Consider the following 26,462-nt stretch of genomic DNA (forward strand, 5'->3'; position numbering starts at 1 on the left):
GTAGATGATTGCTTCTGCATAATTCACAAGGATGCTCTCGCTGCCTTTACTGCTCGCCCTAACAGCGTGGAACAGGCGATTCAGTTTACTGTCGAGCAAGAAGCACACGGTTGTCTAGCGTTTCTTGATTTTGTTATCAAGCGCGGTGAATGGTCTTTCAACGTCTACAGGAAGCCCACACATGCAGGCCGGCACCTGCACTTCAACTCGGTGCATCCGCTTTCACACAAAATGTCTGTTCCTGCTACGCTGTTCCAGCGAGCAAAAACCGTTTGCACAAGACAGGAGGACTGCGCGCGTCATATTGGGAGCATCTGTGAAGATTTAAGACCCTCCGTCCTTTTCGTCCTCGGTAAGGAAAGACGTGTCACTGCCAGAAAGACAGCGTTTTACGTCGCCTCAGAAGAAGTGAGCTGCCATTCCATGTGCCCCTGCCACAAGTGACACCATCGCTCGTATCATGCGCAGGTGCGACGTCAAAATTGCGCATGTGCCAACCCGCAAACTAAGAAACGTTTTAGTAAACGTAAAAGACAAATTTCTACAGGAACATTTCCTCGGTGTAGTCTACGCCATAACGTGCGAGAACTGCGATTACAAGTCAGGCACGTACTTTCAGGAGGGGGACGGGGGCAACCCAAGGTAACTTCTATGCAAATGAGGGGGGTACTTTACTACTACAAATGTGAACGTCCACCATTCGCCATAAAAACGCGTAAACCCACAATATAGAAATGAAATAAGGTGTATTTTACAGGTACGCCCTGTGCGATACACCTCTCCTTTACTTGGCAAACAAGGAACTACGTCAAATGGACTTGCGCAGGAAAGAAGCGCAGGAAGAACACTGCCAATGACAAGTAAAGAAGCCAAAGTGTAAAATAAAGATTACTTTATTAGAACACATCTTAAAAAAAAAAAAAACAGCAGTAGGCAACCGAGGCACCCTAACCGCGCGGGGTTGTGTTACTTCACCAGCCAATCACAGAAGCAAACAAGATCGTCGTTGTGCAGCCTTTTCAAAATGGCTTCGTACTTGATCCCTGGTCCCTTGATCTGCTGTTCTTGAATAGTCTTTTCATCGGCGGAAGCAATGAGGTGTGCAACAGACATGGACAAAGTGTATGGAGTCTGAGCATTTCACTCTTCAAAACTCTGCGGTGCCGTTCATTTCACTGCTGAACCCGTTTTACTCTTGAAACTTCACTGCCAACAAAAGTGAAAATTGACAATAAATAGTTGCAGCAAAGCAAGCATCTTATTTCAGTTCAATAAATAATTAGGGTTTGGCCATTCCACATAATAGGCGAGGGAAAAGGTATAAAATTACGCGCTAATAATTTTATTTTTGTGGTTACCGCCTTATTTGGGTAACAGAAAAAGTTTGAAGTACGAATTATTTGCAGCCTCCCGGAGGAACAGTGGCTGGCAGGGCGTAGGGCAGAGCGTTATGAGGGCGTAGGCGGGGCTTCAATGCAGACTTAATTTGTATCCGGCTATAGTAGCGTTTTTTTAATTAGCCCTGGAAGAACTATAGAGAAATACATATTTGCGGAACCGTCCCAGTTCTTCTGGGTCCCTCGTTTATGCTCTACCAAATTGAGTGCCGCAAACGACTCGTATTGTTATTTGGGATTATTGGGATTTGGGTTATTTGGTTACGTAACGATGCGTGGCTGCCAGTCCAGTACAATCTCTTAGGGCGCAGGTCGCTGCGATTCTAGACGTACTACGCCCACCGCGGAAGCTTAGAAAGACACTTACGTAAGCACAGCAGAGAAGTGGCTGCGTGTGGCGGCTCGACTGATAACTGCAGAAGCGTCATTCAATACACACGGAATTGTTCTCCACTTCCGGCGGCGTTTTCTCTACTTCCTCTTTAAATAAAAAGGTGGTCATCTATAAATATTGTAAGAAAATTAAATCATGGGTTTTACGTGCCAAAACTACTTTCTGATTATGAGGCACGCCGTAGTAGAGGACTCCGGAAATTTCGACCACCTGGGGTTCTTTGAACGTGCACCTAAACCTAAGTACACGGGTGTTTTCGCATTTCGCCCCCATCGAAATGCGGCCGCCGTGGCCGGGATTCGATCCCGCGACCTTGTGCTCAGCAGCCTAACACCATAGCCACTGAGCAACCACGGCGGGTAAATATTTTCACAAACAACGGTTTTATTTGTTAATTTCGCTTTTTCTTCCTGTTTGGCTGCTGCCTCGGTTGCCGGCAATGGATTCCTTAGTAGATAGCTTAATTTCTCAACGCCTTGCGACTCTTGTTTCCAGTTAGCAATTTCGCACGAAAAGTGCTCTACAATTAGGCAAAAACCAGATGAGGTAACGGATGACATTCATGTTGTTTATGGATTTAACGGTTATTGACGCTGTTTCGCGTTATTTTAAATTGCGCTTTATTTAACCCATATCGCGGGTATATGGCTCCAAGAATCTGTCAGCGTCGCGGCGAGCCGTTACTCGACGAAATAATGAAGCAAAAGGAAAAGTTAAACCCAATTGGCGTTTTCTCTGGCCGCAACTCGTTCCACGTGCATACAGACCAGCTGACCACGAACCGAATCACTTTCTTGGTCCCTGGATCAGTGTAAACGAAGAAGGTTGCACTAACGAAGCAAGAGCAGAGCGCGTGATCGTCGAAAAGATGGTGACAACTGAATGCATCTCGAGTTAATCGCGTGGGCCCCGAATCGATGAGGAAACTGGCCTTCACACCCCAAAAGATGCCGATAACTACCGCCATCCACAAGGAGTGAAAAAGGCAGCAAAATGTTGACCGCCGAATAGCTGTCAAGTTTCAACCTTGATTTGGCGGCGTTATAGGAATGTGCGTGAGAAGTGGTGGAGTGGGCGGAGCCGGGGGGGGGGGTATGTATCAATTTCGAGGGGGGGCGGCCCCCAGGGCCCCCCCTTGGGTACGTGCCTGTTGCAAGTACATCCGCGAGACAGGCAACTTCAAGAAACGGCACATGGCCTCGAATGCTGTACATGTGGAATCTACAGTCCACAGTATTGATTGGGCAAGTGCAAGTGTTCTGGCCAAGGAAAAGAAGCTTGCGTCACGCCTGCATCTAGAATCCTTGCACACGCAGACCGCGGCGCGCACGCTGAATAGGCATGACGAGACAGTTCTGACGGCGTACACTCGCTGTTTGCGTCACGTGCTGAAACGTACTTAAATACGTTGTATCTCTGCTGTGGGTTTTATTGTGAACAAGGCTCCCGTATGGGGAGCCGAAACGTCATTAAACTTTCAGTTATCTCGGTGAGCCGACGATGGTGGATCAGTCTTGTGTGCGCAAGAGAGAAAAGCGGGCAGGAAGCGCGCCGGCATCGGGGAGAGTGGACGAAATGGGGCGAGGGGGAGGGGGGGATTCTGCATAGGAATCTGGGATCTTTAATTGCGCAACGTGCTTATTTGCCTTGTTTGATGCATTATATAGAGTGACTTTTGTTTAGATACGTAAATTTATTGGAGTCTTATACGGATATTTAAATACCTTGTTGGGAGCTTTTGTGCACACATGCAGTGAACTTTGTTTCCAGTGACACTTTTTTTACCCTCTATCAAGCTGTATCTTCAGGTGCAGCGGTGGCGTAGAGGCAGAACACCCACGCAATTTTCAACCGGATTAAAAAAAAAGAAAAAATACGCGTGTTGATAAAATTGCATAAACAGGCCTGATCCCGGTGACGAGAACCGGTAACGCACTCCCTCACCAGAGCAGGATTGGCCACCCCGGTGCAGTACTTGGCCACAACCTCCTATACGAATACAACAATAAAACCCCGGCCCTCAGTAGCCAGCAGCTGCGAAGCAACTGACCATGGCAGCGGTCAGACCTGTGACGCAGCAGAGCGTGCTAAGAATCCCTGGCTCCGGACAGGCCGCCATTGGAATATGAACCTGGCAACATTTAAAGCTAGAACGTTATCTAGTGAGGCGAGTCTAGCAGTGCTATTGGAGGAATCAGAGGGCAGTGAATGGGATATAATAGGGCTCAATGAAGTTAGGAGGCGAAAAGAAGCATATACAGTGCTAAAAAGCGGGCACGTCCTGTGCTACCGGGGCTTACCGGAGAGACGAGAACTACGAGTCGGATTCCTGATTAATAAGGATATAGCTTGTAACATAGAGGAAATCTATAGTATTAAGGAGAGGGTGGAAGGTCTTGTGAAACTTAATAAGAGGTACAAAATGAAGGTTGTACAGGTCTACGCCCCTACATCCAGTCATGATGACCACGAAGTCGAAAGCTTCTATAAAGACGTGGAATCGGCGATGGGTAAAGTCAAAACAAAGTACACTATATTGATGGGCGACTTCAATGCGAAGGTAGGCAAGAAGCAGGCTGGAGACAAGGCAGTGGGGGAATATGGCATAGGCACTAGGAATAACAGGGGAGAGTTATTTGTAGAGTTTGCGCAACAGAATAATATGCGGATAATGAATACCTTCTTCCGCAAGCGGGATAGCCGAAAGTGGACGTGGAGGAGCCCGAACGGTGAGACTAGAAATGAAATAGACTTCATACTCTGCGCTAACTCTGGCATCATACAAGATGTGGACGTGCTCAGCGAGGTGCGCTGCAGTGACCACAGGATGGTAAGAACTCGAATTAGCCTAGACCTGAGGAGGGAACGAAAGAAACTGGTACATAAGAAGCCGATCAATTAGTTAGCGGCAAGAGGGAAAGTAGAGGAATTCCAGATCAATCTACAGAACAGGTATTCTGCTTTAACTCAGGAAGAGGACCCTATAGTGTTGAAAATATGAACGACAATTTCTGGGCATCATTAAGGACTGTGCAATAGAAGTCGGTGGTAACTCCGTTAGACAGGATACAAGTAAGCCATCGCAGGAGACGAAAGATCTGATCAAGAAACGCCAATGTATGAAAGCCTCTAACCCTACAGCTAGAATAGAACTGGCAGAACTTTCGAAGTCAATCGACAAGCGTAAGACAGCTGACATAAGAAAGTATAATCTGGATAGAATTGAACATGCTCTCAGGAACGGAGGAAGCCTAAAAGCAGTGAAGGAGAAACTAAGAATTGGCAAGAATCAGATGTATGCGTTAAGAGACAAAGCCGGCAATATTACTAATATTGAGGAGATAGTTCAAGTGGCTGAGGAGTTCTATAGAGGTTTATACAGTACCAGTGGCACCCACGACGATAATGGAAGAGAGAATAGTCTAGAGGAATTCGAAATCCCACAGGTAACGCCGGAAGAAGGAAAGAAAGCCTTGGGAGTTATGCAAAGGGGGAAGGCAGCTGGGGAGGATCAGGTAACAGCAGATTTGTTGAGGGATGGTGGGCAGATTGTTCTAGAGAAACTGGCCACCCTGTATACGCACTGCCTCATGACTTCGAGCGTACCGGAATCTTGGAAAAACGCTAATATAATCCTAATCCATAAGAAAGGGGACGCCAAAGACTTGAAAAATTATAGACCAATCAGCTTACTGTCCGTTGCCTACAAAGTATTTACTAAGGTAATTGCAAATAGAATCAGGAACACCTTAGACTTCCGTCAACCAAAGGACCAGGCAGGATTCCGTAAAGGCTACTCAACAATAGACCATATTCACACTGTCAATCAGGTGATAGAAAAATGTGCAGAATATAACCAACCTTTATATATAGCTGTCATTGAGCAGGAGAAAGCGTTTGATTTAGTCGAAACCTCAGCAGTCATGGAGGCATTGCGGAATCAGGGTGTAGACGAGCCGTATGTAAAAATACTGAAACATATCTATAGCGGCTCCACAGCCACCGTAGTCCTCCATAAAGAAAGCAACAAAATCCCAATAAAGAAAGGCGTCAGGCAGGGAGATACGATCTCTCCATGGTTATTCACAGCGTGTTTACAGGAGGTATTCAGAGACCTGGATTGGGAAGAATTGGGGATAAGAGTTTATGGAGAATACCTCAGTAACTTGCGATTCGCTGATGATATTTCCTTGCTTAATAACTCAGGGGACCAACTGCAATGCATGCTCACCGACCTGGAGAGGCAAAGCCGAAGGGTGGGTCTAAAAATTAATCAGCAGAAAACTAAAGTAATGTTTAACAGTCTCGGAAGAGAACAGCAGTTTACGATAGGTAGTGAGGCACTGGAAGTGGTAAGGGAATACATCTACTTAGGACAGGTAGTAACTGCGGATCCGGATCATGAGACTAATCAGAAGACGAATCAGAAGAAATAATCAGAAGAATAAGAATGGGCTGGGGTGCGTTTGGCAGGCATTCTCAGATCATGAACAGCAGGTTGCCATTATCCCTCAAGAGAAAAGTTTATAACAGCTGTGTCTCACCGGTTCTCACGTATGGGGCAGAAACCTGGAGGCTTACGAAAAGGGTTCTACTTAAATTGAGGACGACGCAACGGACTATGGAACGAAGAATGGTAGGTGTAACGTTAAGGGATAAGAAAAGAGCAGATTGGGTGAGGGAACAAATGCGAGTTAATGATATCTTAGTTGAAATCAAGAAATGGGCATGGGCAGGACACGTAATGAGGAGGGAAGATAACCGATGGTCATTAAGAGTTACGGAATGGATTCCAAGGGAAGGGAAGCGTAGCAGACGGCGGCAGAAAGTTAGGTGGGCGGATGAGATCAAAAATTTGCAGGGACAACATGGCCACAATTAGTAAATGACCGGGGTCGTTGGAGAAGTATGGGAGAGGCCTTTGCCCTGCAGTGGGCGTAACCAGGCTGATGATGATGAAGCTGTATCTTCGCATTTGTATATTCCATTATATCTTCGCGTTTCTAATGTACATTTTGCAGAGCTCCTGCTTTTTATATACGCTCTCTGCTGCGAATATAATTTTGGTGCAATTACAGTACACGACCAGTGACAGTTGCTCCTGCGTAATACATTCGAACAAAGGACAACGTCATTGAGATGTTCCCCTGGTGGTTGCACATGTACAGAAACGTAAATAAGGTTCTTGAATGACAAGGTGATAAAGCTTCATTGAAGTATTTGTACTCAACTTCTTCATTTCATGGCCTCCACGTTTTTCATATCAGCGACATGCACTCCTTTGTGTGCTTCGAACAGATATAATTCCAAACTTCGTGTGAGATTTTCTTTTAAATAGACAGAAAAGGGTGAAAACATTGATATCATTCACTTCTGGCACAATTTTTTGGGACATACGAATATAGTCTTTCATGAAAAATATATTTTACATGTCTTGACAGCGTGTAGTGCTCAAGAATTCGTTCGCAGAATCTTTGGCAATGGCAATGCAGTTATCATTGATGTATTTGATCCCTCAAAAAATTGTATGAGTAGGCCGCGGTGCAACTGTGGCAAAAATTACGTGTTACTAATTACGAGGTAGGCCGAGGGCCGAGGCGGCTTCTGTGGCAAAAATTACGTGCTACTTTTAGAAAACAGCGTTAAAAATCGCAGTTCCCAAGGCTAAAACTACAATTGGCACCGGCCGGCAAGAGTCATGGGCGCACCAAAGCACCGTTTACCGGGTCTGGCAACCAGGAGCAGCAGCTGTAGCGTACGCTGCTGACAAGGCGGTAGGATTTGACGAAGAACGCAGGTTTGTAGGCAGTTACTTCCTTCAAAAGCCCCTGACGGCACCTCGTCGGCATGGCTGGAATATCAGCAACCAACCTCCTAAATTGCCGAGACGCCTCTATGCTGCTAAGTGCATTTAACATGATCGCCAACGACGACAACGGCGAGGTGAAGCAGTTGTTTTTCGCCACCGGACGCCAGCGCCTCGAGCTCCTTCGCTGGGTGCTCACCGCCATCGACCCGTCGGGAAAAACCGAGCGAGAACTGGGGGCCGGCGACGGGACTAGCGAGGCGCTGGAAGAGCGCATATCGTCGGTGCTGAAGAGGCTGAACCCAGCGCGCGCCCAGGAGTTCGCCGCTTTCGCCGAAGGCAGGGCTGCCGACAGCGACCAGGCGCACCTCTGGCACATGCTTCTAGGGACGGCTGAAATGGTCCAGAACTCCGAGGACTCTTCGGCGTCGTCGACGCTTTCCAGACCGTGTTCCGGGAACATGACCTTCAAGCCCACGGTGGCTTCCACGCCCATGCCACAGGTTCGTGGCATTTGGGCTATTGTCGAAGGCCGAGACGAAATTCAGCACAATAAGATAGAACGGACGAGAAGAAGCAGGTAGTTCGCTTTTCTTTCTTGCCGTACCTTGTGTGTTATTGCGCCCGCCGGCGTCTTCAAGAACAATGCGGCGCTGGGGGAAGCGCTCGCTCGACGCCCAAGTCTGCCGACGCTGAAAACTCGTAGGAAACTTGTCCCATGTGGTAGGTTCGTCCCTGCGTTCATGGCGTGAAATGATGCGAAGGCAATTGCACGTGACTGCTCAAGATGAACACGTCTATTGATTAGCCGAGCCGGCCATTCTCGCGAGACGACCGTTCTTACGGCGGACGGGTTTTTTCTGTGCATCGCATGACCTGCTCAATACAGTACTTTCACCTACGTATTAACAATCGTCAATAATGCGTAGACTCTGATAGCGCATAGGGTGTATGCACTCAAGCTCATCCGCGGCGCTGCGGTGCCTCGGCGCAGGTTGCCACATTTGTGGTTGCTCCTCAGCAGACGTGTTCTACTCGGCGTTGCTGTGCAGAGGTATCTTGTTTTAGCGCGTGTGGTTCCGTTCGACAAGAAAACTAGTATTAAACGTTTCACTGAATGTGCTGTGTGAACGTGCGATATTGTGGGCTTGGTGGTGTGTGAGCTTCGCCCGAGTATGTTAATCGATCTCAGAGTGTGCGCTTGTGGGTCTGGATGCATTAGCAGTGGATGGTGTAGTTTACGCTCTTATAACAGGTCAAGAAACGAGCACGACGACGTCAGCATTCGAGGGCGGGTCCCTATGACATGCTTACGGAGCCAAATGTGCGAACAAGCATCTGCGATTCCGGCTGTGCAGTTACTGTGCGCTTGCATTGAGCTCAGTCAGCATTCAGCAACAGCCCCATATAAATGCCTGCATCTTCTTCCTAAATGCATGAGGGTAGCTTTTACAGTAGAGGAAAGATGAGTTTTGTCTCTGCCGCAGTTTAGTCATACCAAGTCAAACCCGTGCACCTTACGTAGTACACAGCCACGAGAACGCAAAGTCTGTGCGATCAGTGGGAAATAGCTCTCGCTTCACCTCTGAGCCAAATAAATGAATGGTACGTTGCGCGTTGTGGTCGTTTTGAAATCAAGTTGACCAAGTGAAGCTTGCATCAGGAACATGGCCTTTTAAGAATGCGAAATCAACGTAGTTCGTTGGGCGTGAAACGTCAATGGAGCGTGACACTGAGCTGCAGTTTATTCAAAACGTTGCAATCGCAACCATTCGAGTGCTTAGCTTCAAGAGTTTGATCACATTCCTCCCAGAAGGAGAAACTTCGTGATAATGTCATCGTCGTGCATTTAAGAGGAAGTCGCAGCAGGAATACAGGCTGTTACTGAAGTTCGATGGACTTAAATACACTGTACACTCGTAAACGCAGATGCTTGTTCACACATTCGGTTACGTAAGCACGTTGTAGAATCTCGCCCTTGAATACTGACATTTTTGTGCTTGTTTCTTGACCTGCTAGATCAAGCCCGTGAACCACACCATGCACTGCTAATGCATCTGTACCCACAAGCACACACTTGGAGATCGACTTGCATATTTAGGTGAAGCTCACACCTACACCAGCAAGCTCACCATATTGTACGTTTGCGCAGCACATTTATTGAAAGATTCAATACTAGTTTCCTTGTCGAAGCGGAACCACACTCAATAAAACAAGATGCCTTTGCACAGCAACACCGGGCAGAGCACGTCTGCTGGGGTGCAACCACCAATGTGGTAACCTGTGCTGAGGCACCGCAGTTTCGCGTTGCGACCGACCGTTAGTGCATACACCCTGTGCTCGTAGACAAGGCAGGGGTTTTTGCGTAAAAGTATGAGGTTCGTTGTTGCAACTGTTCCAACAAAGACCCCCCATTTATTTCTTATTTATTGATTTGGTTGTTCATTTTCTGATTTTCTTTTTTTGCAGGTAGAGCCATCTGTGGTGTCGTCATCCTCAATCAAGCGTGAAGGGAAGGCCGCCAAGTGTCTCTGGCGTTCTGACGATGGAGCCGGACCCAGTGACAAGTCGACAGTCGCAGAAGAGGACCCTCTGGACAAGCTGGTATGCCGCTTCAGCACAGAGCTGACCTGCACTTCGTCCGAAATCCCTCGGGTGACGGATTTTCATTTAAAAAATATTCCTAGCGTTGAGTGAAACGTCACCTGCAACAGAATTAACAAATTGTTGCACAAGCTCAATATCCCACAAAGCAATCTTATGCCCCCTTCTGCACAACTGCCGATGATAGAACTCATTTTGTGGAAGAGACCCAGCAAACGCCAGTCTAGAATATTGGAGTTTGAAATGTGAGAATTTCTCCAACGCGGCGCATTTTGACTACTCGGATCCTCTTGACAGCCACTTTCAGGCACACTGTTCGGGGTTGCCAGAAAGCCTGTATTAACTGAATAAGTAAAATAAACGGTGAGTATTTTGTGAATGAACCAAAAGCATGACTTCAATTTATTTTGCCTTCTGTGAAGACTCGGCGGCTGCGGCATAACTCTGCCAAGAACGAGGTTGCGGCTGCCACATTCCAGCTTGCTTTGAATTCATAAAATGCCTTTGTGCAGAGCTTTAGGTGAAAGATGCTGAGCTGCATTTGGTCAAAATCAGTCCAGTGCCCTCCAGGGCAGCATCTCCCGAAGTCATCCACATTGCTCTGCGGAAATAAATAGTATTGACCCGCTGTTTGTTTGCGTTGTGGCTTCGAAATGCATTTTAAAAATTTGCAGTGCATCCATCCTTTGGACGTGATTGGGAACATTATCGCAATTAGCGATCTGTCTTATGATGGGTGTGTAATAGCATGGAATTTTTGCGATACTATGAACAGCAGCACATACCCAGAGGATCTTGCCCTGTGACCCAGGTTGGCGTCATTGAGGTTCATTGAAGAGATGCAGAGACTTAGTGGCCCATGTTTTATTTACTTTTTTTATTTATTTAGGAATACTGTAGCCCTCACTTGAGGGCCATTACAGGAGAGGAAAAAAATACCAATAATTTCAACATTGACAATACAACGTTATACATCATTGTCAAACACAAATTACAGGCAGGATGAACAAATATACACAGAATAGCAGTAATCATGATCAATTCTTAATTAACCCGTTGCCTGTAATACAATTCCAACAGACTATAATATACGTTAGCATCTTGTGCTCTTACAGTGCAGTCAGGAAGGCCATTCCATATATTAATACATGAAGAGAGAGAGAGAGTAAAACTTTATTCAATGTAAATAAAATAAGGCACGATGGTTGGAGCCCCTATTCCAGGGCCCCACTGGCACGAGCGGCTCGCTGGGCTTGGTCCAGAAGAGCCAACTGGCTCTCCCGACCCTCGTCCGCAAGCCATGCCTCCCACTGCCTATTCCTCATTAGTGGATGTTGGTGTAATATGGGACTGTCTATGTGCGGAGGCCTCCTGGGGCACTCCCATGTGATGTGTTTTAGTGTGGGTGTGTCTTTGCACCACGGGCACTCGTCAGAGAACCTCGTGGGGTGTATTCTGTGTAGGTGGTGCAGGTTGGGGTATGTATTCGTCTGAATACGACGCCAGTCCCTCTCCTGTTCGCTGTTTAAATCGGAGTGAGGATGTCCAAAACGTCTCCGCTCCTGCCTTTGCTGTAGTAGGATGTCAGGAGAATTCGGTGGAAGGACGTCGCTAGGCCATGCCGTTGCTCGGACGTTCAAACCTCGAGCAATACGGTCTGCCCTAGCGTTTCCTGCCAGTCGCTCGTGTGCCGGACACCAGACGATAGTGTGGTGCCCCTCTAGTTGAGTGCCTAAAATTTTGATTATTGATTTGGGTGCCGTTCCTTGTAAAAACAGGCGGCAAGCCGCTTGTGAGTCGGATAATATGACAGCCGAATTGGTTTGGCGCTCGGCGTCCTGAATGGCCAAGGCAATGGCTGCAGCCTCTGCCACGCATGTCGAGGCGGTTTTGAAGGATGCCGTTGTTACGTTGTTGTTGCATGTAGAGACTATGGTGAAAGTGTCTGAGCTGGCTCGACTGGCATCCGTATAATACACCCCCGGTCCCATGCCGAAACGTTTGTGAAGGCGTGTTTTATAAGGCTGTACACAAGCACTGTGGTTTAAACGCGCACTGTGTTTTAAAGGGGGCGAATGTATGTTTCTTTGTTTATTCTTATTTGATTTCTGGTTATCTGGAAAAATAATTTCATGTGTTGTTTTTCTTGTCGTGTTTCTAGCAATTCCAAGTCACAACATTTCAACATGTGTGTTACAGAATCGGCTCTCCGATAACGCGAACAAAGAAAATGCACCACGGTTCTCTGAATTTTTTCGAGTTTATCTCTCAAGTACAGTTGGTGAGGGCTCCAAACTGAGGAGGCGTACTCCAAAACCGGGCGAACAAATGTTTTGTACGCAATGAGCTTCAAATGTGTTGGTGCATGCTGCAACTTTTTTCTCAAAAAGAAGAGTTTCCTGTGTGCTGCTGAGCACGAGGTCGCGGGATCGAATCCCGGCCACGGCGGCCGCATTTCGATGGGGGCGAAATGCGAAAACACCCGTGTGCTTAGATTTAGGTGCACGTTAAAGAACCTCAGGTGGTCAAAATTTCCGGAGTCCTCCACTACGGCGTGCCTCATAATCGGAAAGTGGTTTTGGCACGTAAAACCCCAACTATTATTATTATTATATCCTCCACTTGGGGGCGCCAGCACAAGTCATGATTAATGATCACCCCCAAGTACCTAAAGCTACGTACATTCAACAAAGAGTTGTCACCAATTTTATAGTCAAAGGATGGCAGTTTTCTTTCTTGTTATATGAGCAAACGTCGATTTCGAATAATTTATTACCATTCCCCACTTTATGCACCAGTCATGTAAACCTTGGAGGCACCGGTTAATTTTCCTTTGGTCGGTTTTATCTGCCACAGTCGTATAAAGCAAACAATCGTCGGCAAAAAGTTTCATTTTAACAGGTGATTCCAGAACACTGGAAATATCATTGATGCAAATCAAGAACAAAAGCGGCCCCACTACCGACCCTTGTGGAACCCCTGACAATACTTCTAGTGGATCAGACATGATGTTTTCAATCCGGACGGGTTGTACACGACCACTCAAATAGGCTGCAATCCAGTTCACAATGTCTGGAGCAATACCTGCGTTCTGGATTTTAAAAAGCAATTTACCATGCGGTACCTTATCAAAGGCCTTTGCGAAATCTGTGCAGATGACGTCAATTTGTTCGCAGGCATCCAAAGCTAGATAAAAATCATGAACCGTCTCAATGAGTTGTGATATAGTGGATAATCCGCTTCGAAATCCATGTTGTGATGAAAAGAAAAAGTTCTTGGCTTCAAGGAAAAGAATGATATGCTTTGCTACTGCATGCTCTATAAGCTTACAAGTCACAGAAGTGAGCGATATGGGACGATAGTTGCTAACTTGATTTCGACTGCCGGATTTAAAAACCGGAATCACAACACCGCTACGCCAATCTTGAGGTAGTGAACTGGTTTCCAAGGATTTTCTAAAGATTATGGTTAAGTAAAATGACACCCATTCAGCATATCGCCGTAAAAATTCACTTGGGATCCCGTCTGGCCCGCTTGCTTTCTTGGCATCAAGCGTGAGCAATTGTTGAAATATGCCAGCCTGAATGATTTCTAGGGGGCGCATTGCACAGGCGCCCAATTCACTGCGCTCATTGTTTCTTTGCTCTGTTCTCGTCTTCGTAAATACTGACTGGAAGAATACGTTGAAGCAGTCTGCTATTTGCGTTTTTTCCGTTATCATTTGAGATCCGCTTTTTATCTGGTGTATCTCTTCTTTTTTATCCCTTAAGTGCATCCAAAACTTTTGTGGCGAAGATTTCAGGAACCCAGGAAGCATTATGTTAAAGTACTTTTGCTTAGATTCCCGTAACACTAATTTTAGTTGAGCACGCAAATTGGACACCTGGGCTGGGTTTTGTTTGTTTTTGCGTAATCGTTTTATTCTGCGTTTTAAGTGTATTATTTCCCGAGTTATCCATGGGCTATGCTGCTTTGTTTTTTTCATGCGGGTAGGAATAAATTTGTCTATGCAGTGCTTGACGATTCCCTTGAACCGTTGCCACAATTCTACAGATTCACTAGATGACGCAAGTTCAAATTCACTAAATGATAGACTTAAGTTATCTACTATTGTTGTATTGTCTGCCCGTGCGTAGTCGTTGATAAGTTTAAAAGCAGGTAATCGCCGGCGACTGGGTATATCGATTGGTATATCGACAGATATAATTTTGTGGTCCGATATTCCTGGTTCAACTGACACACTATTAGCAGCTATTTTGCAAGATAGGAACACAAGGTCTAACAATGACTTAGAATATAAAGTTTCTCGTGTATTTTCTTCAACAATTTGCAGTAAATTATGATAAATCATAATTTTCAGTAGTCTTTCAGCACTCGAAACTTCCATATGTCCGGGCGAGAGAGTTTTCCAGTTTATGTGGGGTAAATTAAAATCTCCAGTCATTATTAGCCTTGTATTTTTATTCAAATGAGTGCACAAAAAAGCGTTTCATTCGTCCAGGAACTCAGGCGTGGTAGCAGGGGCCCTGTATATGCCTCCCACTATGAACGCAACGCCGTTTAATGAGATTTTACACCACACTGCCTCTGAAAGGCTACAGTCTATTCTTTCTGCCCTAACTGATGATTTCGCAGCTACAGCTATGCCCCTACCTCTTGAGCCCCTATCCCATCTGAATATTTTATACCCTGGAGGAACAACACAGTCATCGGGAACTAAACTATTCAACCACGTCTCTGTAATAATAACTACGTGTGGATTATGAGAGAGTAATATAGATTCAAGTTCTGTGATCTTATTTGCAATACTCCGTGCATTCAACAAAAGAAGACGTAGCTATGCGTGCTGCTTAGAATTAGAAGCGCCCTCCGAAGCAGTAGTTGCAGAGAAGCAGTGCAATTTTCGAGCAGTTTTGTCCCTGCTTTGCGCTATTTCCCGACGCTGTCCTCATGCTTGGTCCCAAGCGTACCATTTGTCTTTTACTTTCAGTTTTTCATGGATCAGCGAAACCTTCACCCCATTAGCTCTTTCCGAAGCAGCACTTTCCCATAACTTCTTGCGAATTTCCACCGTTACTGGTGCATAGTCATTGCTGACTGAGTAGGAGGATCCCTTCAGTTTGTAGCAGTTTTTCATCACGTGCTCCTTTTCCTTATAGTCATAGAATCCCATGACAACCAGCCTCCTTTTTCCGTCTTTGATCCTGCCTAGGCGATGTATTCTTTCTATCGTCTTTACCTCGATGCCGAACTTGTCCTGAAATACCTCTTCCATGTTGTTCCAAATACCTTAACCATGTTGGCGTGAAACATGCTGAAGAGCGGCAAATATCCAGTACCCCAAGTTGCCGTGAAGGAAGTTCACCTAAGAACGACTCAGGTCGGGGGATGTCGACCAACAGCTTGAACTGGGCGGAAAAGGCCAAGCAGGCCCAGGGCCTTACTTGAGCCCGATCCCTCAGCCACCTTTCCCCTTCCCGCTTTCAGTGACTTTTAGCACCACCATTAAGAACGGCACGTACCCAGTGCCCCAAGTTGGTCCTAAAGTTGGTTTCAAACTCTATTCCTTGAGCACAGCAGCCCAATGTTCTACCCAATAGACCAAGTTGGCATGAAAGTGGTTAGACGTGGACAGACAGACATGTGTACAGACAATACTCCAAACTGGGTGAAGTTCCCAAAGAATGCTAACCGCATTAATGTTAGGTGCCAGTCACTATCTTTGAGGTACATTGGACTTATTGGAGCGAGAATTGTGGTTACTTGACCGCTTAGCTTTTACCAGAACGACTATGTAGTGTAAGCTGCAATCTTTCCTACTGCACCGTAAGTTCCACGTTATCTGCTCCACACTCCTACCTGTAGGTGTCAGGGCTGAAGCAAGTGCCCCAGAGCCATACAGGATGGGCACACATTCTTGTGGTCGTGCTATGTCATTCTTCCCCATCCCGTGCACACGCACATTAAATGCGTGACAGGAAGACTTAATCCTTGGTGGCTGCCTGTATAGCTTGAATGAGAGGTGGAAGTGAGGAGTCCAGTTTTTGTTGGTCGCAGCCATATGAAGCTAAGGGATAAGCCTGGGATGAGGCACTTAGAGGGGTGGCATACTAGGTTGCCCGTGGAATGTCTAGTGCACAATTCCTTCCTTGTCTTATAGAGAAATGCTCTGTGCAGCCTCTCACACTGGCTTATGATGTCAAGTGCTGATTTCAGAGTAGTTGAGAGGTCATGAAGTACAGTTTTCAAACTCCCTGGCGAACCGTATAAACTTAGCACAAGCAACAAATCTGATACGTGCACGAGTGCTACACTTGCAATTGAATTTTATTGGGAAAATGCGAGCCTAGGGGGCCCTGAACCACTCTGAGCTCGTAGACAAGCGAGCGATTTCTCCCTTGCTTTTGCCACCCTCTGCATTGTACTCTTCTTCAGGAGACATGCGGGCACTACACCCATACTAAATGCCATGTTGGCACTCTTATTGTTTAGAGGTGCCGTCAACTCCCGATTACCAGGACACCACACTTTTCAGTGATATCCAGTTGCTGTCATATGCATAGTGCAAAATGTACTGCACCGAGCGGAGTCGGCTGATTGCAGATGACAGACAAGCAAGACAATAAATTGCTTCAGCTGGGAAACGGATCAGAAGTGACGTCCTTCGTAGATGGCGCTTTTGCCTGGTTGATGTCACGACTTGTGAACAAGGGACTGGAATAACATGGAGAGGAGCACAGGGCTGTTTTTCCGCCACTGATTAATTGTGCTAGCCGTCTTGGAGATCATGCCATGCCAAGTCCCACCGGCAGGCTTGAGGGGTAGGGTAATGCACACCTAAATTTAGTGCTGGAAGAGCGTTGTGCTGAATCGGAGAGCTTGAGTGAGTCCATTGTTAGTGAGGGAGTTTGTAGGAAAATTTCTTCATAACCATACTGGATTTTATATGCTACTGTGCTGTGCTTCTGTGCTTTTATGTTGCATTTTCTTTTACATCAAAATGGCAACATAGCTTACCAGTTATGCTTACCAGTTGTGTAAACAAGACATGCTGCACTGTGGGAGATGGTGTAACATTTGTGTCTGTCGCGGCATTCTTGGCTGACGCTTGTGTAATTTTTCAGAGCTCACAAAAGCTCTCTGCACAGTAACAATACCTCTAACGATATGCAGTACCCTTTTGTCATTTAAGTTTGACTTGCATTGCAGCTGCCACAGCGGCTAGGGCATTCTGCTGCCAAGCACAAGGTCGAGGGTTCTATTCCTTGCATCATTGGCTGTGCTCCAACGATGACGGATAGCAGAAACTTTTTTGTGTTGTGCTTTGGTGTACATTAAAGACACCGTAGCTGAAATTAATTGTGAGCCCTTCATTACAGCCCCGCTCATCACTGATGTGTTACTTTGACACGTTAAATCAAATTAATCAACCAGAAATTATTGCAAGAATTTCTGTGCTCTCCTGATAATATCTAATATCTGGGCAACTCAATGATACTTGACTGATTCTTGCTATAGTGTTGCCTCGCGTCATGAACTTAATTTGTTTCATGGGAGGGTTCGTTCTGTTAGGCATTTGTTCTGCAGGACACGTTTCCCGGTTGTTTTCCATGGTAAATCTATCATTATTTCCCAGACCACTGTTAATCAGTCAGAAATGCACAAAAAAAATATACAGGTATTGTAACACATAAATAACAATTTGTCAGCTTATTTACTGAGGAAGGAGGACACTCGAGATCCAGAGAGGTGGTGGATGATAAAAGAAAGGGGACTATTTCCACTGGTGCTTACAACCACCTGCGTATTTTTAAACGCTTTGTGGTTCAGTGCAAGTCTGTCTCCCTCTGCTAGATAAAGCCGAAGACATTTCCGTGAAACTTTCTCCGGTCTATGTTGAAAATGTGCAGGTGTGCCTATGAACCAATACGTCAGCTTTGCTCAGAGGAAATGGGCTTGCTCTATCAGTTAAGAGGACACTTTGGCTCAAGGCCAACTCCAATGTCACTATTCAGACATGTACGTGTAAAACACAGAATTGCTTTTGATGCAACCACTGGACCGATTTGACAGAAATTTACTGCATTTAAGAGAGAAATGTAAATTTTCGTGACATCTCTAAAGCAGTATTTTATTTAGAGCCAGGAAATATTTGTGAAAGCTACCGAAAATGCAAGTTTAGGAAATAGTAGAAACACAAAGTTAACAAATTGATAACAGTGCACCAAAAACAAAATGTTGCTGTCGAGAAGATCAAGTGGACAAATTTGATATTGTCATGGGTATAAAACTATTTACACGATGTATTTACACGATGCGTATATAAACAGTAGCCCAGAATCCTGAGAGGCTGTTGCCACTTAGTAATCTTCACCGTCCGCAATCTTGTCCTCTTTTTCCATTGTAGCAACATATACATTTACAGCTTGCGCGAGATCATCACATTCTTTATAATAGTTCTGCTAGATTCTTATCTATAATAGCACATTTCAGAGTGGTGTATACTACATCGATTTGGTCTGTTTTAGATTTGTTAAGTGTGGCTTACAGAATAGTGATATTTTTTAATTGCCGAGCTATAGTTATAAACTTCGTAATTGATTTTTCTGAAGCTTTGCAATTTTGAAGTTTCTGAAAACATTGACGGCCTAAGCTAAATGTCAGCTTCCTACAGGTACTAGAGTGTGGAACTTCCTTTCTATGCAAGAAACACCATCAAAATCAGTGCAGCCATTACTGGCAAAAACAATTTCTCTGTTTTCTTGTATTTAGGTAGGGATTCTGAGCAAAAAACAGTATTGTGAGCGAGCCCGTTTTGCTTCACAATATTCCTCGGTGAGGCACCACTGTAAACTGACGTCGCTGATGCTTCATGCGTGTTTAGTCCTCTTTGTGAACTTTCCATGTGCAGATTAAGCAGCTCGAGGAATCGATTCGTGTCGACAAGGCAATTCTGGCGGCCGCAGCCGCGTCACCGGAGCCAAAGGAGCCACCACTTGACCACCGGCTCTGTGCCAGCTACCGCCAGGCTGCCAAGCGACTCGTCAAGGCTGGCAAATCCCTGATGCAGGCAAGCAGTGTCACATGTGCTTTCAGTGTTGCGTGCATTTCAAGGAATGCCGCAGAACAAAAATATATAGACAGGAACAGACATGCATAGCACCATGCTTTCCACACTCCGAAGCCATTGGCAAGGATTACAAAGGCAGAGTCAGTGCCATTGCTAGAGCTGCTAATTGTTTCAATGAAAAACAGGGCATCAGACAGCAAGAAGCTTGGTAGCAAACGTCGGAAGTAGCTAGGCCTAGCGTTGCCGCGGTGTGGCTATGGCTGCCAGCAGATCTTTGTGTGAAAACGCCATCTCAAGGTGGCGAGACAATCAAAATAGCGGTGGGCGTGGCTTTGATTTTTGCATCCGAAATTTCAGACGCTCTTATACCTTCACTCTATGGGGTACATGGCAGTTCTGCGAAGGCGTTCAAATTATCAGGCATGTGCAAAAATTGGGGGTCCGGAAGATCTGTCGACTGTACAGCACACTCGTCACTAGCAGAAGAATTGGTGATGTGCACCTGTACATGCCTGCTCACAAATTTCTGCCATGTTTTTTTTTCTTTGTGCGTGGCGTTGACGGCTCTCGTCAACGCCACACACGGTCGTCGCACACCAACAAGTCTAACCTCGCCAACCTTCTAAGATCCATGGCAGCTACCCCGATTTGTGGTTATAACTGTTTTCCTTAATTAATTTGGGCAAACACACAATGCAACAAATTCCTGATTCCTAGAACTATCAGAATGAACACACAACATTTGAAGTCTGGCGAATCAAAAGGAAAAAAACCACGCGCTCACTTACGGTTGCAGCACCCTGCCATCTGGTTCATTGGTCCACTGTTCCCGGTTCCTCAGGACTCCCTGGGTCGAAGGCTCGCTCTTTTTCGCTACTCCCAGTTCCTCAGGACTACTTTGGACGAAGGCTCTCTCTTCTTCGCTGTTCCAAGTTCCTCGGGACTCCTTTGGACGAAGGCTCTTTTTCGCTGTTCCGGGTTCCTCAGGATTTCTCTCGACGAAGGTCGATTCGTAGCACTGCCACCAGTTGTTGCATTTGGAGGCGATCCCACTGCTGGCAACCAGTTGTAAGAGTTGAGGAGGACTTCTGGATGAAAACTTGGGAGGTTTATTTACATTATTTACAGTGAGACGACCAAGAAATTAAGTCATAGAAGTCATTACGGGCCGGCAGCAACTCTGACGCTGCAGCCCGCGCCAAGAAGTTCGAAAGAGATGAATCAAGGAATCTCTAGGAATGCTCTACTGCTGCTCCTGGTCTGTGTCTTTTTAAGCCCTTCGGTGTCTCGAAGACACGTCACGTTCGGCCAATGGGAGAGCCCACTCAGGTGACGCCATTTTCGGCCAATCGGCGAGCCCGCTCAGGTGTCATCATTTTCGGCCAATGGTAGGTGCCCGTGCGATGGTGTCACACCCGGCGGAGAGGGTCGCTGCTTGGTCCCCAATTGTCCGAGGGCTTACTTCTCCCTGCGGTCTTGCCTTGCTGACTTGCAATGCGCCGTCACAATAGGCGGATGGGGGCGACACTGCCAGGGTTTCACGGTGCATTACACCCGTCTTGCATCTTGGACCCAAGTTACCTGGAACAGTGCCAGGCTCTCGCCTCACTTTCGGGAAGAGTCAAGCAGTGAATAGCTCCACCTGCGGCACACGAGGTGGGGGCCGCCAACTTGTTTGCACGTGCCGCGCCTCTGGAATGTGGTATCCGTGCTTCTGCGCTTCTTGATTTGATGTTGTCTGGTGAACTCGAAGTAGGCTCAGGAAACGGTCCCGTGTCTAACACCTCCCGCAGGGACAGTGTTGAGACAGCGTGCCCTACCGCATCAGTACTGCCGTCATGGCTGTCACTCCTATCCGATGCAAGCACATTCACAACAATTGCCTCGTCGGTTAGAAACACTTCGTTTCCAAATCTATAGCAGTGCACTTTCTTTTCACTGGTAATTTTCTGCATTGCCGATGGTCAATGGGCGGATCAGCCATCTTCCATTTCAGCGGTGAATCAAAGAGGCTGAGAAACAATGTGGCCAGGAACGACTTCGACGCAACGAACAAGCATGCGCGGCTTAATCCATTAGCAGAATTGCGCAGAATGAGGGCCATAGAATGAAGAACCAACTGTGAGGGCCCAGCAAGCAATGCGGGAGCAGTGCCAGCAGTGCCTGTGGGGCCGGCAGTGCAGTTAGCCCAGTCCGTTCTTGTTTCGAAGGGGGGCACAGTGCAGAGCTATGGGTGCAGCTCATCCGCTTTTGGAGGGGTGAAAGGACAACTGGAGGGATACGTGTGACGGTGGCGTGTATCTCTCATGGAGAGAAGTGCGCGGCAGCAGTTGGGGTGGCGGGTGATGGTGCAGCGGCTGGCATTTCACTTTTTCTCTTTTTTTCAAGGATTTTGCATTCCATTACTTTTCGACACAGACACCCAGCAGTCAGGCTTCATCGTTATAACAGATTATGTGGCATATGTAGTAAGCAGGTTATTTCTCTATAGAAAACATGCAGAAGTTGACTGTGCAGCTGCTTTTCATTGTTATAATCGATATATTGTTAAAACTGGTATCGTTATAAGTGGGTTCGACTCTACCAGCCGTTTTTAGCCATTGGAATGCACATAACGTTGATGGGGCCACAACTTCAGTAGGAATAAACCGAAAGTAAGAATCAAGTGTGTTCAAATTAACCAGGTTAGACTAATTTGTTCAAAAAAAATTCCAGCCATTCCACTCTGTGAATGTGGGCTACCGATGGAACAGTAAAAAGACGAAGGCCGCCACTGAGTGTGAACGTTTACTTATTGTGTGGCTTTTCCCTTCTGCGTCTGTAAAATATTCTGTGAACTCGCACAGTTGCTACTAATGGCGGCTCAGCCTGTTGAGGTGTCCAAATTAAAACACTCCAAGCATCTGAAGACGCTCGCTTGCCCAAAAATAATCTATAAGTGCATTCTATGCCGCTTGTTGATGCATGCATCCGTGGCATAACGGTTTCAGTGTGGAGCTTGTGTGCTAGAGGTCCTGTGTTCGAATCCTGCTGGCGGATGATTTTAATGTTTATGTAATCATTTATTACACAGTACTTTGTTGAAAATGATAAATTTACAAATTCAGAGATGTTAAACACCAGAAGGATGAAGTGTAGGTAAATCCATGCTCAGTAACCGGTCAATTTTTCGGACTCCGAAAATTCGGACCGTATGGATATTCCAGACTTCATAAATGCACCGTCAGGGTTCCTATAATGATTTTTGGACATCATAAAGCCAGTAGTTCGATTTTCCGGACAAAATTTGCTGCGACTGACCAGCGCTGTGACACCATTTTGAATCTTGAGCGGCCTGGCTAGCTTCGGATCATATGTGGATTGGCTTGGATTGGTACAGTAATTTGATGGGCAAGTATAGAAGGTCTCCAAATTCATGCAGGAACAGTGACACCTGTTGTAAAAATGCTGATCTTAAAGGTGATGCTTTTTTCTGTAGCCTGCAGTGGAAGCGATTTTGAGAACCAGACACAAGTCTTGCACGCCCATTTTTGGACACTACCTATGAACACCAAGTGATGCTGACGATAAGCACCATCATCATCAGTTTTACTTCAGTGGCGTAGGTAGTGTCGTGCACGTTTTCGTCCAGCAGTCATTCGTCAGCCTTTGTTCATTCCAGTGCAATTGAAATCATCGCCTGCCACCACTAGCCGCTGGACAATGTATCATCGCTATTTGAGTATCTTGTGGCCCTTTATTCAGAGCAACGCTGGCGTTTTTTTGGCATCATGACCCGAGCTCTTCACCTGCCTCTACCGAGTGTGTCGAAGAAGTGCGGAAAATATTTGACCATGACACTGGACAACAATGCCGCCATTATCAGGCCTATCGAGCTAGGACGAACCCAAGTCGACATCACGAAAGAGTTTAAGCTTTCCAAGCAAACATTGTCTAATTACGTGAAAAACAAAGATCTTTTCTGCAGTCGACTAGCCGCACCGCAAAACTACAAAAAAAAAATGACCGAAAAAGACAATATCCAAAGCTTGAAGAGGCCCTGTAGCTGTGGTTGAGAGGAGTCCTAACTGAGAACCTTCAGTTTTGGGCAACATGCTCAAGCAAAAAGCTGCGATGCTCGCTTTGAAAATTAGCATTCAGGACTAAGTTCACTGACAGTGGATCCATGGTTTCAAGAAAAGTCATGGAGTCTGTTTCAAAAATGGTTTGTGGGGAGAGCGGTGCCAGGGATCAATCTACTGTCAAGGATTACCGGACAAGTAAGTTGAAGGCTTTGATACAAGAGTATGCTCCTGCAGACATCTTTAATTGTGACGAGACAGGCCTGTTCTTTATAAATGCTGCCAGACCACTTCTTTTTTACTGGTGAGGCCTGCACTGGGGTGGGAAGCATAGTGAGGAGAGAGTAACTGTCATGGTCGGAGCAAATGTGGTTGGCACCGAGAAGCTGCCCCTTCTGGTGATAGGCAACGCAAAAAATCCCAGTTGCTTTGAGGGTGCGAAGAACCTTCCTGTGTGGCACAGCAGCAATACAAAGGCCTGGATTACGCAAAGCTTGTTTGAAGATTACGTCCGCCGTCTGGACCAGATGTTTGAGTGCCAGAAGAGGCAAATGGTAATATTTGTAGACAGCTGTGGGGCACCATAAACAACCTGCAAGCTATTCATCTTAAATTCTTACCTCCGAATACGAGAGTGCTCCAGTTGAGGGACCAAGGGGTCATTAAACACCTCAAGGTGCACTACAGGGCCAGCCTGCTTTGCCACACACTCATGTGCTTTGACAACTGGAAGGCGTACTCTGTTAACCTGTTCTCGGCACTGTGCATGCTAGCATATGCGTGGAAGGCTGTTCAGCCTTCGACAATTGCAAATTCTTTAGGGCATGCCGAATTTTGCAACTCTGAAGAGCCCATGGCCGGAGAGGCAACCGGCACCACTGAAGACATTGTCAATGTAGTCGACAACGGCGAGCAGCTGATTAGACTTGCACATCGGTGGGATGAACCTTCCTGCTGCTGTTACTTTTCACGGGTTTGCCACAACCGACAACAACATAGAGTTGTGCACGGAGTTGACGGAGGAGATCGTGCACCAGGTGACTGCACCCTGCCGCAAGGCAACTCAGATGACACATCTGGCCACTCACAACCGTCGGCGCTCTAACATTGTTGTCTAGTGCTTATGACGAGAACATGACACTTGCACAGGTGCAAGGAGACGTCGTTACAAGTAGCAGGAATTTAAAGCAAGGGACCATCCGCAACTTTTTTTAGTCCAGTTGGGCTGGAATAAAGTTCAGTTTTGCAACTCACTGATTCTTAGACTTTTCTTATATTTGGACTATTTTTCGGCCTCCTCCTGGTCCGTAAAATCGACTGGCTACTGTACTTCCCATGATTCCCGTGCTGGCTGAACCGCGCCGATTGCTGCTCCCGTAGACCTAGTGCCCGAGCTCCCTCTAGTAATTATTGTATGAAACTATATGTTAGGTGGTTTCTTAGCTTTCGTATTGCTACCCCAGGTGTCGGCACGTGCCTTACTGGTTTGCTTTGTCTCCTCATGGAGGGCGCGGGAGTTTTGAGGCACGGACATTGAAAAATGTGTGGGAGGATAGACACGTACAGCTCCACTGTAAAACGCATCCAACTGGAACCACCTTCTCCTCCATGGCTATTGCATTCTGCTGCCAAGCAAGAGGTCGTGGGTTTGATTCCCAAGCAGTCTCTGCTCCGCTCTGACGGGTGAAGGATGCAAATTCCATCTTCCATCGTGTACAGTGCTTTGGGAGCACATTAAGGCTGAATTCATGCGATGGGCCAAATGGCTGATCGTATGCACCAAGGGACACAATGCGTCTGAGATGGTGAATCGTACCGCACAGCAGCACAAAGCAGACTAGCTGCTTGCAGGGCGAGTTGGCGCAGCTGAACAATGTAATGCTCATCCAACGAATGAAGCAGTGACTTTATCTGCCATATGAATCCAGCTTTATGAACCCCAAATGGTCACGATTAATCTGCAGCCTTTTACTGTTGTCTCCCTCCTAACCGAGCATGTAATTCTAGGATGAGGAACGATTGTATTTTAATTTTAAGTACCTTCCTTGCAAACACCTTTTGTAAATTCATGCATTTGAAATATTTATGACATCCTAACTATGCTGTAAAGCACAATGCTAAATGTAGGCAGAGGCAGGGAAAAAACATGGACATACCATTCGCACCAAATCCTTTCACTGTGGTGTTTTCATTGCACGGTCTTGTGTAAGTGTTGTTTGTGTTAACAAAATCGGTTGGAAGTCAGTGCATTCTGTGTTGTATCTTGTTTCTATGATTTGGCCTTGAGCTGTGAGCATATTTAGGATGACGCACCAGCTAGCCCAAACACTTACTTTGCTAAGTTTAGTAATAATATTTATTTCATACAGATAGTTACATGTGTTCACAGCATTTTGAGTACAATACTTGTTCCAGGGAATTTATGTTTAAGGTGATGTTGCCTGAAGGCACCTCGTTTCTTTGCATTGCAAACGACCACGAACAGTAGGGAAGAACATTGCTTGTTCTAATTTCCAAACCAATTCTCTATGTAGCACCTGGTAGTTGAGCCTTGAACCCAATGAAGAGAAATGGAAATAGGCGGACCACAATGACAGTGGTACAGTATTGGTTGAAGTGTGGTACTGGTACTATTACAGGGGCCACCTTCTCAACTGCCCCCTCTGGTGCTGGACGACAAAGACGGGGAGCTTGTTGCAGCTTCCAGGGCTTCCCTCGCGGCCCTACGGAGTAACCTGTTACATGCAACACTTCTCAACGCCCTCGAAGGCCGTGCAAAGATCAGGCCATGCGGCACTCGGTTCAAGTAGAACTGAAATGTATTGCCTACGTTGCATTTAACTTTGTTGCACTTTAGGCTTGTGTTTAATGTCTTAGAACTTTTGTACATCATGTATTTTACTTATTTATTTTTTAATGTAAAATTGCATGGGGAACTATAGGTCATAAATTAAACTGAACAGTTGAAGAAAGCTTTCCTAAACACAAGATTAACGAGTGGGGTCGCCATTTATAATATTGCCTTTCATGCACTGCTACCTAACCATCAAACTGCCTTGTTAAGAAAAAGGCACATCCTCAAGCTTTTTGTCCTTGCTGCCTGCATTTCTTGTCTATATTTAAGAATTTT

The 26,462-nt window shown here is 46.1% G+C and overlaps 1 protein-coding gene across 1 annotated transcript; it reads left to right on the forward strand.

The window, feature by feature from the left end:
- The first annotated feature begins 7,527 nt into the window (after nt 1-7,527).
- Nucleotides 7,528-26,173, forward strand: LOC142587484 (uncharacterized). Its single transcript, XM_075698540.1, has 4 exons — nt 7,528-8,100; nt 10,067-10,201; nt 19,113-19,271; nt 25,972-26,173. Exons 1-4 carry the CDS (start codon nt 7,639-7,641, stop codon nt 26,140-26,142), a joined length of 927 nt encoding a protein of 308 aa, XP_075554655.1. The 5' UTR covers nt 7,528-7,638; the 3' UTR covers nt 26,143-26,173.
- Nucleotides 26,174-26,462: the final 289 nt, after the last annotated feature.

Source organism: Dermacentor variabilis, chromosome 7 (assembly GCF_050947875.1).
Source record: "Dermacentor variabilis isolate Ectoservices chromosome 7, ASM5094787v1, whole genome shotgun sequence".
NCBI classification, from domain to species: Eukaryota; Metazoa; Arthropoda; class Arachnida; order Ixodida; family Ixodidae; genus Dermacentor; species Dermacentor variabilis.